This window comes from Prionailurus bengalensis, chromosome B3, assembly GCF_016509475.1.
Source record: "Prionailurus bengalensis isolate Pbe53 chromosome B3, Fcat_Pben_1.1_paternal_pri, whole genome shotgun sequence".
Lineage (NCBI taxonomy): Eukaryota > Metazoa > Chordata > Mammalia > Carnivora > Felidae > Prionailurus > Prionailurus bengalensis.
Genome location: NC_057355.1, coordinates 136,294,065 through 136,308,576, shown reverse-complemented (window position 1 = coordinate 136,308,576; position 14,512 = coordinate 136,294,065). Strand labels below are relative to the sequence as shown.

At 53.8% G+C, this 14,512-nt stretch overlaps 1 protein-coding gene across 1 annotated transcript in view; it reads right to left on the bottom strand.

Moving 5' to 3' along the window:
• RIN3 (Ras and Rab interactor 3) overlaps positions 1–932 on the bottom strand; it is a 123,171-nt gene extending 122,239 nt beyond the window's left edge. Inside the window, exon 1 of the mRNA XM_043556879.1 lies at positions 737–932. Within this exon, the coding sequence (XP_043412814.1) occupies positions 737–780 (44 nt within the window). The 5' untranslated portion in view covers positions 781–932. The remainder of the gene's footprint in view (positions 1–736) is intronic.
• Positions 933–14,512: the final 13,580 nt, after the last annotated feature.

The following is a 14,512-nucleotide window of genomic DNA, read 5'->3' as shown; positions in this document are numbered from 1 at the left end:
CCAAAAGCAACTTCGGTGGGGGTGGGGGACATAAGACGAGGCACACGAGACCCCTCCCGAAAGTCAGTTCCCAAACAAGTTCGGCTTCACGCATGCCCAGCTGTGCCTTCTCCCCGGGACCCCCCGGACCCCAGCGCAACCCGTGCGCCCCGGACCCTCCCCAGGGCTTGATAAGGCAGGTCCAAAGGTCACCGTCCCCGGACCCGCCTGAGGGACGGGGGAAGGGGATCTCGGTGGGTCCGCGGTCTAGGCGGAATCGTCAGCTGTCGGGGCCGCTGGCGCCCGAACTTACGGGGACCCCGGCCCCCACCCCACGGCCCGCCTGGTCGTCAGCGTCCCAGGACGCGCGCGGGGACGCAGGCGGAGCGGCGGGTGCAGGAGCCTGGCGCGACCCGGACCCCGCGTGATTGCTTCTGAAGTTCAGGCGAGACAGGAGCCGGGGGAAGGGGCCGCATCCACGCAGCCCCTCCGCCCCGGCTCTGACAGGTAGAGACGCTTTTCTCGCACCCGGCCGCTTAGCTGGTTTTCCAGCGAGCGGTGACGTCTGAGCTTCGAACTTTGGCCAAGTCCCCGGGTCCTGCAGCCACCAGCGCGGCCCCCTTCCGCGCAGAAGCGGAGTCCGGCCCCGGCCGTGGCCGCGGGGCTCGGACTCACCCGACGCCCCGAGGGCCGGACGGCCGGGGCTCCCTCGCGAGTTCCGAGCACTCCCGGGGGGGGGGGGGGAGGCAAGACTTACCCCGCGGGGTCCCCGCGCTCGGGCGCCCCGGCCCGTCGGATCATGCCGCCGGCAGCTCCGGGACCGCGGACGGAGGGGCTCAGGCGCCGGGCGGCGCGGACCGCCGTGCCTCGGGCGCCCGCATGGTCCTGGCGCTGGCCCTCGGGAAGGGCCCGGCCGGGCGCCGCCGCCAGCCCCGCGCCGAGTGGGAAGCCGCCGCCGCCGCCGCCGCCGCCGCCGCCGCCGCCGCCGCCGCCGCCGCGCTCTGGGGCGCTCGCTGGCTTCCACTTCCTGTATCCGAGCGCGCGGGGCTTTCAGGAAGAGGCTGGCCTTGGTGGTCAAGGGGTTTTTGTCAAAAGCCTCTCGCCGGCGGCGGGCGGCCCGGAGCCCCCCTGGGGCACGCGGAAGCCCGGCGGCCGCGCCCCTCCCCCCTCCCCCCTTCACCGCCCCCCCCCCCCCCCGGGGCCGGGCCTGGCGGCGGGCGGCGGGGGGACCGCGGCTCCGGGCGCGGACGTCCAGCCGCCGGGAGCTGCCTCCGCGGGCAGGGGCTGCGGCCCGGGCGGCTCCCGAGAGCGCCGCGAGGGAAACTTACAGCAAAGTCTCCCACATGGCGAAGAGTCGCGTGGGAAGAAGGAAGGCGCTCCCGGCTCCTGCGGACCGGCAGGTGGGGAACTCGGGCCGCGCTCGCCAGACAGGGAGGCGCAGCCTTGCCTCCCGCCCCAAGGAGCCCGAGACTCGCCCAGGGGCAGCCCCGGGCCAGAGGCAGGTGGCCTCTTGGATGCCTCCGCTAACGGTGAGCTCACTACTTCACAAGGTGGTCTGTTCATCCACGGGCACGTGATTCACTTATCCTGGGTACCACCCCTAGGTGGGATCGGAGTGGGAAAGCCAGTGAGCTCACACAAATACCACAGCCACAGCAACTCCCGTGGGACCAGGAGGCCTCTCTTCTCGAAGCGCCGGCAGCACTCAACACTGCCTCCTGAGCCCAAACTGCCCTCAGAGCATTTCACGTGACTGGGCACGACTGGACCTTGCAAGGCCACCTCAGTCTAACGCAGGGTTTCTCGGCCTTGGCACCACTGACATTTGGGACCAGGTAATTCTTGGTCGTGGGGGCGGCCGTGCATATCGTAGGATGTCTGGCAAGCATCTCTGACCTCTATGCACTAGATACCTGGAGCATCGCCCATCCCCTGTAACAACCCCAAACGTCTCCAGCGTTTGCCAGATAGATGTCCCCCGTTGAGACCCATTGGTCTAATGCCTTCATTTTATAGATAAGGAAACTGAGACATAAAGAGAGGGGGAGACTCACCCGAGGCCACCCAGCAAGTTGGGCGCAGGCAGGACTGAGACCCGGGGCTCTGGTACAAGCATCACGAGGCGTCTTTGCCCTCCATGCCTCTGCCCTGCCACTCCCCTCACACCCTCCTCCCCGCCTTTCATGACATTTCCACCAAATCAGCCTGGCAGAAACTAGAGAGGAAAGAATCCCCATCCCTAAATAGAAGTGCATGCAGCCTCCTGGTGGGGACGTAACGTGGTGCAGCCACTTGGGAAAACGGTCTGACAGTTCCTCCAAAGGTGAGACCTGGAGTCACCGCATGACCCTGCAGTGCCACCCCCCACGTGGGTATCCAGAGAAATGAACACACGTGTTCGCACAGATGCTTGTACATGAATGTTCATCGCAGTATTGGCCATATCAGTGAAAAAGTGGAAACAGTCCAAACGTCTATCAACTGATGAGTGGATAAACAAAATGTGGTACGTCCATACGACGGCATAATGTGAGGCCATAACAAGGAATGGCGTACTGATACAGGCTTCAACATGAACTTGGCAAAGAGCTCAACGGAAGAAAGCCAGTTACAGAGGATCACATACTGTGGGATCCCATTTACATAAAATGTCCGGAATGGGCAAATCCATATAGAAAGAGAGTAAATTGGTGGTTGCTAGAGGCTGGGGGGAAGGGAGCATGGGGAATGACTGCTCGTGGCTCCGGGATTTTTTTTTAGGGGGGTGGATGGTGAAGAAAATGGTCTGATATTGACTGTGAGGATGTTGCACAACTTTGTGGTCAAACTAAAAACCTTTGAACTACACTTTAAGTGGGTGAATTGTATGGTACGTGAATTCTATCTCAATTAAACTGTTATTTTGTTGTAAAACTGCAGTGTCCAAGAGGCTACGCTGACTCCTCCAGCCATATCACTTCCTCCTCTGTCTGCATCCCTCCAGACTCCCTCATTAGATCATAGCCAAGCTCCCACTCACCTTTCCTCTCCTCCGGAGGCTCAACCGTCTGCTCCCTGGACCAGAATCTTTTCTACATCTCCCTGGTAGGACTGTAGCTCCTGTTTGAACGCATGAGCTTTGAGGACAGACTTGTGTTCACGTCCAACCCCAGGACCTTCCAGCGGGGGTAGCCCCAGGAACATCACTTCCTGGTGTCTCAACTTGCTGGGCTGTAATAGTGATGAGTGTCAGTGGGCACCTGCCCCAGGTGGCATTATTAGTCTCTTGTTGTTGCTGGAACCAGCCTGTTGGCCTCCCTGGCCCCCAGGGAAGAGGTCTATCCGACTGTCATATCTACAACGATCACTCAGGCCCTACCATGCTGATGCCGACTGTGACTAACCCCCCACTTCCCCCCGCCCCCGCCCCAAATAAAGGTTTCCTTCAGCTTCCTAGGCTGCCGCTGAGAAACAGGACAAGCCCCTCGAAGCCTGGGTTCCATGGGACCAGCCCCAAGGTTCTCACCACATCCCGACAGAAGCCTCCCCGAGGCCTGTTGCTCACCTGCTCTGTGAAGACCGAATTCCTCAGGTAGACACCAGATGAGGTCCACCCTGCCCCTGTTGCTGGTAACTGACTGAAAAGGAAGTTGCCGAGATTCCAGAAATCCAAGCAGCTTCTCTTAGTGGTGGCCTCTGACAAGTTGGCCCTGAGTGTCCTTCCTGGGTCCCTGTTTGACTCGCTCAAGCCCTCACACACCCCACTCCTCTCCCCAGACAGATCTCAGGACGCCTGCTGGGGGAGTGAGCATCTGCTGCTGTTTGGGCCCGCAGGTTCACTTCCCCCTGCCCCTAGCCTCTGTTTCTTTGTTAATACTGGTACCGGGGTACCTGGTTTCCCTTTAAGGAGCTACTCCTCCTGGCTGGGTTCAGGTGGAGATGACAACTACCCTCAACTGACCGGGAACACATATTCTAATCTAGCCAATCAGAGCCCTACACTTAACTGGGCACAGTGATTGGCTGGTTCACGGATCAACACGTGACCCAATTGGGCCAATAAGATCCCTCCCTGGGACTTTTCCTTGGCACTGTTCAGGAAAGCCTAGCAGTCTTCCCCCCACCTCAAGCTGGCTAAGCTGGCAAAGTATGAACTTGGGGTAGCACAATAGCTCTCTGAGCCACCATGTGGTAAAATGTACTCAGGAAGAAAGCCAAGATGGAAAAAAGCAGTGCAAGGAGAGATGGGGCCCTGGTGTCACCGGTGAGGTCTAGACTCTGATGTGTCTACAGCCAGCTGCACCATTCGACATCTCCGTTACAAGAATGAATACGGTCCTTTTTCTTTTTTCCTTTTTTAAAAACTCAAATACAATTGGAGTCGGGCTTCTGTTAGTCGTCGCCAGGGAGTCCAGGCTCGCCATGATTGCAGCCCCTTCTCTGTCTTCACTTCTTGCTGGGCCTGGAGGACGTCCAGTTGTGGCGGGGCTATGGGAATAAACAGATAAACACTTCACCTTATTACCCCAAAATATAAGAGGCTCGTTTGCATCTCTGGGGTCCTCATGGGGCCGCTCTCACCTCTACTAGCTCCTCAGCCTCCTCCTCCCTCCACACAGCTGAGGGCAAACAGACTCAGTCCTGAGGAGCACCCTGGGATTTTTCAGGGAAAGGTCACCCCCAGGAGGTCAACTTTAAGCCTTGCTGGAGTTTCTGGGGACGATTAGCCAAGAAAAAAAGTCTCACGGCACAGTCTTGCTTTTTAAAACTTCCCCAAACCTTTCTCTGAGTTGGATAAGAGACTTTAAGGAAACAGAGTGTGTTCATTCCCCAGATATTTTCCTTCTATCTAGAGTAGTCATTGAGAGCAGGGGCTTGAGTCGGGCTGCCAGGGTTCAAATCCCAGCTTTGTCACTTAGTGGCTGGGTAACCTCAGGCAAACGACTTTGCCTCTCTGTGCTTCAGCTTCCTCATCTGTGAGATGGGATAATAACAGTGCCTACCTCACAGGGTTGCTGCGAGTGTTGCATGAGCTCATGTAGATAAGGGGCTTAGAACAGAGCCTGGCATATAGTAAGTACTCAGTAAGTATTAGCTATTATTCGTACCATGACTAAGGTCTTTAATGTATCAGTCAGATCTCACAGCAAACAAATGGCACATCTGATTAGGATAATTTGAAGAGGGTTTTGGTTTTATTTTTATTTTTGAGAGAGAGAGCGAGCCAGGGAGGGACAGAGAGAGAGAGGGGGACAGGATCCGAAGCAGTCTCTGCGCTGACAGCAGAGAACCCGACGTGGGGCTCGAACTCACAAAGCGTGAGATCATGACCTGAGCCAAAGTCGGATGCTTAACCAACTGAGCCACCCAGGCGCCCCTTGAGGAGGGTTTAATAAATTTGTAGGTGGGGAAATGCAAGAGAGAGTGCTGTCAACCTCAGATCTGTTAACTTCCTCAGCCCAAAGATGGGGAGAAGGGGTAGTTTCCAGACCCAGAAACAGAGAGTCCTGTCCTCCCCTTGCCAGGGGAGTGGAGCAGGGTCCCTCAGTCTAGGAACACAGCCAGCTCACAGTGACCCTGAGGGAGGCAGCCAGGAAAAGAAATGCTCCAAGTCTTTTCCCTCCCGCCAATCTCCTGCAGCGAGGGTATCCCCAAGTAGCCCAAGCCTGCTGGAAGCCAGAGGGCTTAGGAGCCCCTCGGTCAGTCCCTGTGGGTGAGGGGTCCCTATGGATCAGCCTGCTGGAGTGCGGAGAAGGGCTGGGGGCAGGGGCGGGGGCGGGAGGGCAAAGCTGGGGAATCAGACACACTGGCTCAAATCCCCCTCAGTCTCTGGCCGGGAAGCCTGGCAAATCAGTCAAGGCGGCAGACATGTGAGCGAGGCCGTTTGGATTCTCCAGACCAGCCCATCTGCCAGCTAAATCCACGCAGTGACCTCTGTCACTGTTCCGTGGAACAGGAGGATCCCTAGGCCAGACCTGCCTGAACTCCCGGCTGGTAAATTGGTGACATAGAATAAAATGGTTGCTATTCGGGATATTTTATTTTGCAAAAATAGATACAGAAAACAGCTCTTTCTGTGGCTTTTTCCATTGTTGGGCCCCCAGTAAGCCCCCTCGTCTTCATTCCCTGTTACTTTAGAGAAATCTTAAAAGACGTGGCGGGCGGTGGGGCACCTGGGAGGCTCAGTTGGTTAAGCCTCTGCCTCTTGATTTCGGCTCAGGTCATGATCTCACGGTTGGTGAGATCAAGCCCCACATCAGGTTCTGTGCTGCCAGCGTGGAGCCTGCTTGGGATTCTCTTTCTCCCTTGCCCTCTGCCCTCCCTCCGCCCCTGCAAAATAAATAAACTTAAAAAAATTAAAAAACAAAAGTGGGAGGGAAACCACTTTATTATTGCAAAATCAATCTGTATCCTCAGGGGTCAGCCAGGAAAAAAAGTGTCTGCACCGGCTGCATAGGGGCTGAGGTGGCCTGGACTAGACTCTGGGGAAAGCAACAGCGTCTTCTCAGTTCTTGTGACGTCTGCTCAGCAGGAATGAGGGCTGGGCATACAAGGCCTTACAGTTAAAAAAAAACAAATCCTGGAAATCTGGAATTTTATAGGACTGTTTCAGATTTCTAGAGTACCGTACTGGCTAAAGAAACACTTCCGAGGGCCCAGGCACCCTCGGGGGCTGGTTTGAGATCTTACTTCTGTCTTCTCTGAGGCTCTACCTGTCCGCAAGGTGCATCTGACACTGGCGTGGGTGTGCCTCGTGAAAACCAGGGGTCACTCGGGGATTCCCCAGGTTCTGGAAAGGACAGAGCCCTGACAGACATATTCTGCGTGTCTCATCGGAGACCATGCAGGCTGTCTCCGGCACTGGTCTCCGCAGAGAGAGGATGTTCCCGAGACACCCCCAAAAGTTTTTTTTTTTTTTAATTTTTTTTTTCAACGTTTATTTATTTTTGGGACAGAGAGAGGCAGAGCATGAACGGGGGAGGGGCAGAGAGAGAGGGAGACACAGAATCGGAAACAGGCTCCAGGCTCCGAGCCATCAGCCCAGAGCCTGACGCGGGGCTCGAACTCACTGACCGCGAGATCGTGACCTGGCTGAAGTCGGACGCTTAACCGACTGCGCCACCCAGGCGCCCCCCAAAAGTTTTTAAAGCAGCCCTCGGCCTGGATTATTGAGGCAGCAGATTCTTGTCTGCTCTCCCACTCCCGCTTGGCCAACACCATTCATCCCTGAGGCAGGAACTACAGGCTCTGAAGATCTGCCTCAGGGAACTCCTCTCCCCGCCAAGACGACCAGCTGCATTTGTTCATCTGACTCCAAGATCTGTCCCTGAAGCCTGTCTGTTCCCAACCGAGGTGCCCTCTTAACCTGCACTTGTTACATATTTCCAGACACTCTAATATTCTCATGCTTCAATTATCCTTAGTGTGAGTACAGGCTCCTTAGGAGCGGGGAATACACCTCCTTTTAAATTCTTTTCTACACCCCACCCAGCAATAACCAGTGGAGAACTCTGTAAACAGTAAACACTTACGAAGCTCTTATTGGCTAAATAAAAACAATTTGTTACCAAGGAGGAAAGCTGCTCTATTTCTGAGTTCTGTGCCATTGTGAGGATTATCTCTGCTTTGTGCTGTCCGAAGATGAGCTAAAACTGGGGCCAGGAATATCCTCAGTTCATACAGTGACACCAGTGGGGTACCGGGAGCTCATGGAAGTCCTGTGCTGAGGACTTTTTAGGTTAGTGAATGAGCCAAGCCACAGGAAGATGTTCTTGGGTTTAAGTGACAGAAAGCTCTGAATCTAAGTGGATTGAGTACAAAGGAAATGGATTGTCTCTTACAACTTGAAGCCCAGAGACAGGAAGTACATCAGGTATCTATTGCTGTGTAACAAATTACCCCCAAGGTTAGTGGCTTAAAACAACACAAATTTGCTATCTCACAGACTCTGTGAGTGGGGGGGGGGTCTTGGAAAAATTTTGATGGTTGCCTTTGCTTCAGGGTCCCTCACAAGGCTGCACTCAAGTTGTTGGGCTGGGCTGGGGTCTCATCTGAAGGCTCGACTAGGGAAGGGTCTGCTTCCAAACTCAGATGGCTGTTGGCAGGATTTAGTTCCTTCAGGGGACCCAGTTTCTTGCTGGCTGTTGGCTGGAGGCCATCTTCAGTGCCCTGTGGCATTGAACATGGCCTTTGATTCATCAAAGTGTGGAGCTGAGAAGGCAACAGAGAGAGTATGATGGAAATCACAGCTTTACAGAGCCTAATCGTGGAACTGACAACCCATCATTCTGGTCCTATTCTTTTTTTTTTTTTTTTTTAAGTTCTAAAATTTATTTTGAGAGAGAGAGAGAGAGAGTGAGAGCAGGGGAGGGGCAGAGAGAGAGGGAGAGAGAGAGAATCCCAAGCAGGCTCTGTGCTGTCAGGAGGATCCCAGAGCTTGATCTCACAAACTATGAGATCATGACCTGAGCCAAAGTCAAGAGTCAGGAGCTTAACCGACTGAGCCACTTAGGTGCCCCTGGACCTATTCTATTAGAAAGTCACAGGTCCTGTCTACACTCAAAGGCAGGGGATTAAATAAAGGTGTGGAGACCAGAAGGCAGGGATCATCAAGGCCATTTTAGAAGATAAGTAGTACAGGCAGCTCCATGTGCAAAAGAGTCAGGGACTCAATGCTGCCATCAGTCACTCTTTTGGTCCCTTTCTCTGCTTTGCCCTCCTTGGCACTGACTCCATCCTTGGGCTAGTTCTCGTAAGCTTCCAAGAGAGCTGTCCATGGCAGTGAGGATCATGCTCTCTAGGTCCATCCTGCAGGAAAGGGGAAAAGCCTCTCTCTGAAGCCTAGGACAGAAGTCCAGGTAGTGTGATTGGCCATATTAAGCCACATACCTGCCCCAGTCACCCGGAGAATGTCATGCCATGGTGGCTTATGTTACTTAGGACCCATACTTGGTCCTGGGCTTGGAAGTGATCTTCCCCCAGATCATGGTGGGGTGGGGTTGAGACCCAATCAAAGCTAAGGTTCTGCTGGGAAGGAAGGAGAGAATAGGTATTGGGTAGATAATCAACCTTGTCCACTACATTTGTATGGAAATGACCAGAAAAACAAGACCATGCATGAGGAAACATTTGGAGTTGATTGATATGTTCATTATTTTGACTGCGGTGGTTATTTCATGGATATTTACATATATATAAACATTGGGGCACCTGGGTGGCTCAGTCGGTTAAGCATCCGACCTCGCCTCAGGTCATGATCTCACGGTTCATGGGTTTGAGCCCCACGTTGGGCTCTGTGCTGACAGCTCAGAGCCTGGACCCTGCTTCAGATTATATGTCTCCCTCTCTCTCTGCCCCTCCCCAACTCTCATTCTGTCTCTCTCGTCAAAAATAAATAAACATTAAAAAAAATTAAACATCAAATTGTATACTTTAATATGCACAACTCTTGTATGTCAATTATACTTCGAAAAAGGCTGTTTTATTTTATTTTTTTTATTTTTTTTTCAACGTTTATTTATTTTTGGGACAGAGAGAGACAGAGCATGAACAGGGGAGGGGCAGAGAGAGAGGGAGACACAGAATCGGAAACAGGCTCCAGGCTCTGAGCCATCAGCCCAGAGCCTGACGCGGGGCTCGAACTCATGGACTGTGAGACCGCGACCCGGCTGAAGTCGGACGCTTAACTGACTGCGCCACCCAGGCGCCCCAAAAAAGGCTGTTTTAAAAAGCATGTCATATCTTTAGTCATTATGTTATGAACAACACAAAAAAATCAAGCAAATATTCTTCCAGTTTTCAAAAACTACTGTCTGATTCTGCAGAGAATTTATTCATGTCATTGATGAAGGAGTAAATTCTGAGGTATGCTTTTGTTGATTTGCTTTGGTTGTACACGTTAGTGTAAACAAAAATGTGATAATCTGTAGCATTCCTATAGTTCATCGGTTGCAACCATAGGTGTGTTAGAGGTACAAGAGTTTGGCAGCCCTTCGTGAAAACATTTGCATATGTGGGATTTATAGTAGAGCATTATATAGTTTATTATGTAAGGAAACAAGGCCACAAGTTATAGGTATAGTTCAAGTTGCTTTAACAATATGGTTTCTAAAGATTCGGCACGAGGGAGTCATTTTTCAGGATCATCTTCTTTGCCCCCTTCTCCCCCCAGTGAAGGATGGCCAGGGAGGCGTAGAGGAGGAGGTGGCCCTTGGCGGGCCTGAAAGGACTCAGCCCTTCACATGGGTGCAGGCAGTGGGGGGGGCAGCTGGCTCGGGAGAGACTCACTTGCCTTGTTAACATGGCCCTCTCGGCAGCACCTGGAGTGAGGGACTGGAAAGCCTTTGAAACAGTGACTTCTGGGAAACAAATCCATTTTTGACAAGAGGCCAGATGACTGAACATTAGCAGTTCATCAGATCTGAGTTGGCTCATCCGACCAGAAGGCAAGCCAGGAGGCCCGAGGCTCTCCTCTAGGACGCGAACTCCTACTGTGTGCCAGGTACTATGACCCTACGTGTCAAGGTGGAGAGACAGCTCCGAGGGCGAGGACACTTACAATTTCTGTCCCCCTCCCCTGGGAATTCTTCGTATTCTGGTACGCAGTCTTTAACCATGTGTGATTCATTCATGTGTGCCCAGATTAGGGGTTCAGGATGGTTAAATAAATGAGATAAAACCTGTGTACAGAGTATATTACCTACCCACTGATGTATAAAATATTACCCCAAGTGTAACAGCTTTAAGCACAGTAAACACTTTTTTTTTTTTTTTTTTTTTTTTTTAATAATCTTAGCATTTGCATGGCTCAGGAATCCTGGAGCGGCTTAACTAGTTGGGTCTGACTCAGAATCTCTCATGAGGTTGCAGTCAAGATGAAGGTTGGCAGCCATTTTGTACTATGAGGCTATATGCCTCACGTGGGAAGATAGGGCAAAAACGGAGAAGGAGGCTGGGTCGCCGCCACCATGGAGTGCCACACCAGTCTGGACTGAACACCTTTGTCTTTTTCGATGTGACAGAGAATAAAATCCTACCCTGTTCAAGCCACTGTTCTTTGGCATTCTTCTGGAGTAGGATTTCAACAGGTAGAAATCAGGGAAGGGCACCTTTGGGGAGGAACGTGACTGTGTGAGTCAAGGGTTGGAGGCAGGACCCTATTTACCTCTCAAGACAGGGATGAGGGAAAAATTAATTACCGCCTAAGAAAGCGTAAGTGCCCATCTTTGAGGGGTGCCATATTGATAACGACTAATCCTCCTTGTTTGTTTTTGTCTCGCGGGTAAGGACTGTATCTAACATTCTTTGTATAGCAGGCTTGGCAAAAAAGATGTTCCTTAACTACTTGGTGGTCATGCCGTGATTTATTTCTATCTCACTTCTCCCTTTAGGGGATACTCACTTCCTCTGAAAATCAAGCGTGGTGTCCTCAAACCTTCCTGGCGAGAAAAGCCAGGGTGGTTTGTTTAAAATCATGGGGTGGCAACAGGCTGGTCAGTTTGATCCCGAGGAATCTGCAGATCCCGAGGCTCTGCAATGCCTTCCACCTTGTGCCCTGCCCCTGACAGGGGTGCCAAGAGGTGTGTTTGGGGAAGTTTGGGGTTCAGTTCAGCTGCTACTAATTAATGCTGCCTCAGGCGAGGCGATGTTGGGGAAAGGAAGGAGCAGCTCCCACGCTTCCCAGGGGTCTCGTCTGCAGATGTCTCAGATCCTGAAACTGTGGGCTGTGGTCCTCACAGGGATCTTGGTCTAGGGCAGGGCAGGCTACGTGGTTCATGGGACCCACTGCCGCATGAAAATGTATGACCCCGTGCTCAAAAAGTATTGCAGATTCCAAGGCAGCAACAGCAGAACATGAAACCAGGCACGAGAGCCTTCTACGGGTGGGGCTTTCTAAACATGGGCTCCGTGACTGCACGGGTGACCTGGGGTGATCAATATCTCAGTTTGTCGCAGCCCGATGGGTTTCCCAGGACACGGGACTTTCAGGGCTACCCTGGACAGTCTCCACTTGGTCCCAGCACTCTACCTGGCTCAGCATCACAGGGAGCCTCCCCGGATCTCCTCAGCCGAATCCCCAGCCCAGAGGCCTGGGTCAGTCCCGCTTGGAGCCCCGCAGGAATGCTCTGGGTCCTGCACCCGGGAGCAGCCTCTCTGCCTGCCTGACAGTGCAGCCCACCCTGGATTCTGCTGGCTGGCCCCGCTGGCTCCTCCCAGAGGCCCCAAGGGCGGAGTGTGGCAAGCTTTTTTATCTGGCAAGCTTTAATTCGTGACCCTTGCTAAAGAAGGAGGCTAAAGAACAAGGCAGGTTATCGCCTCGGGGGCAGGGACCCCTGCAGTGGGAGAGAGAGATTGGGCTGGAATCCTCAGACAGCAAGGAAACAGTGGGGGTTTCTATCCAAGGAGCAGGGTGGGGTCCGTGGATGGAAAATTACTGAGAGGAAACATCAGGGGTACAGGGATTCTGGCTAAATGTCAGGGGTACGACGGATTGTGGGTTCTTGCCAAAGGCGGGCCAGGGTGGTCAGCGTCCCCTGGGGTTAGTGGGGGACAAGGAGCCAGATGGCAAGTCGAGGGTGACCAGTGTGGAGGATTGGGGCTTCTGGCTACACCGACTTAGCAGGATTTCTCCTGAAAGTGGACAGGGTGGGGACAAACATGGAGGCCCAGAGGTCATGGGCCTCGTGGAGAAGAGAGATCAGAGGGGCCTGACCAAAGCTTGGCCAGAGAGGGGCTGTCTCAAAAGCCCTTGGCCCTCTTTGTTCGCCATGGCTCTTTTTTTTTTTTTTTTTAATGTTTATTTATTTGTTTTGGGGGAGATAGAAAGCGAGTGGGGGAGGGGCAGAGAGAGAAGGAGACAGAGAGAGAATCCCAAGCAAGCTCCTCACCATCTGCGCAGAGTCCGATGCGGGGCTTAAACTCACAAACTATGAGATCGTGACCTGAACCGAAACCAAGAGTCGGACGCTTAACCGACCGAGCCACCCAGGCGTCCCCGTTGCCCACAGCTTTTATCTTGGGTGCTCTCCCTCCCAGCGCAGAGATCCCCAAGAAGGCAGCCTGAGACCCGCCCACCACACCCCCCTCTCCATCTCCTTCTTTTCCTGCCGCTCCTGGGTCCCAGGGCTGAGTCTCAAGGCAGACAGGTGGTCTCCTCTTTGTGGGAGAAGCTGTCATTCCTGCCCCGCAGGCTTGGTTCTTGATGTCCTACCTGAACCCCCCCAAATCCTCACCACTCAAAAGCCCATGTTCCCCCTTCAAGCGGTCAAGTGCGTGCTCTCCCTTGCCCTGCTGGAGAGAGAGCAGTGGGGAGCAGCTCTGGACGAGCAAGGTGTCTGTTTCGCCCACACCAGTGCTGCCTGTCTCGGGTGCTCGCCAGACTGGAGTCCCTGGGTGTGGGGTCGGATCCGTTATCTCACACAATGGGCCGCATAGCCCTGTGTGATAGGCTTTATGACCCTCGTTTTGCAGAGGAGGGAGTGTTCTCTGAGAGGCTAAGTCACTTAGCCAATGTGGGTCCCACAGGCTTCCTGGACTCCAACCTGCTCCTCCCCAGGGCTTCCTGTGGGGAAGCTGGTAGCCCTCCTCTCCGGACCTTCTCCTTTATCTCGATAATCAGTTCCTGGGTCCTGTGGGCGACGGCACCAAACAGAAGCCCACCGGTCACTCGGTGAGCATCGAGCACCTGCGCTTAGCCAGCCTCCCCTCTCCGCCAGTGTCCTCACTTCTTTTCTGGGTTTTGGACTCCTGGCCGATCGCTCCGTTCTAGCCCGGCCACCGCGCCCGGGGCCCAGCGCTTCTCCATCTGCAGCCCGAGAGATCATTCGGACACTGGAAGGCAAAGCGGCCACTGTTCTGTTTGGTAGCCTTCAGTGGCTCCCCACTGCCTGACCCCTAGGGGCCCTGGCAGCCTCGGCCTCCCTCCATGTCCCCCTCCTCGTCCCACTCATAATCTCTGCACGAGCGTCCCGTGGCCACTGTAACGAATTACCCAACGTTAGTGGCTTCGAACACCTCACTTGTATTAACCTGCAGTCCCGGAGGTCAGAAATCCAAAATGGGTCTCAGTGGACTAAAATCAAGGTACCAGCAGCCTGTTTTCCTTCTGGGGACGCCAGGGGAGAATGTTTCCTGCCTTTCTAGCTTCTGGAAGCTGCTGAAAATCCCTGGATCGTGGCCCCACATCCCCCTGGCCTCTGCTTCTGTCATCACATCCCCGCTTCCCTCTGATACCTGGCATCCTTCTGATGAGGATCCTTGTGAATAAATACATCAGGGCGACTGGGACAATCCAGGAGAGTCTCCCATCTCAGAACCCTTAACTTCATCCCATCTGCAAAGTCCGCTTTGTCCCATAAGGTGCCACATTCACAGGTTCCGGGCATTTGGGACATGCGCCTCTTTCGGGGGCCATTGTTCTGCCTCCCACAGACCCCATAAACTTCCCAGCTGGGATCCCTTGGGGATATCTGAATATCCCCATGTCCTATTTTTCCTTTACGCGTTGCCTCTTTTTAAATCTGAACGACTTGACTTCTGCATGGCTCCTGTCTTG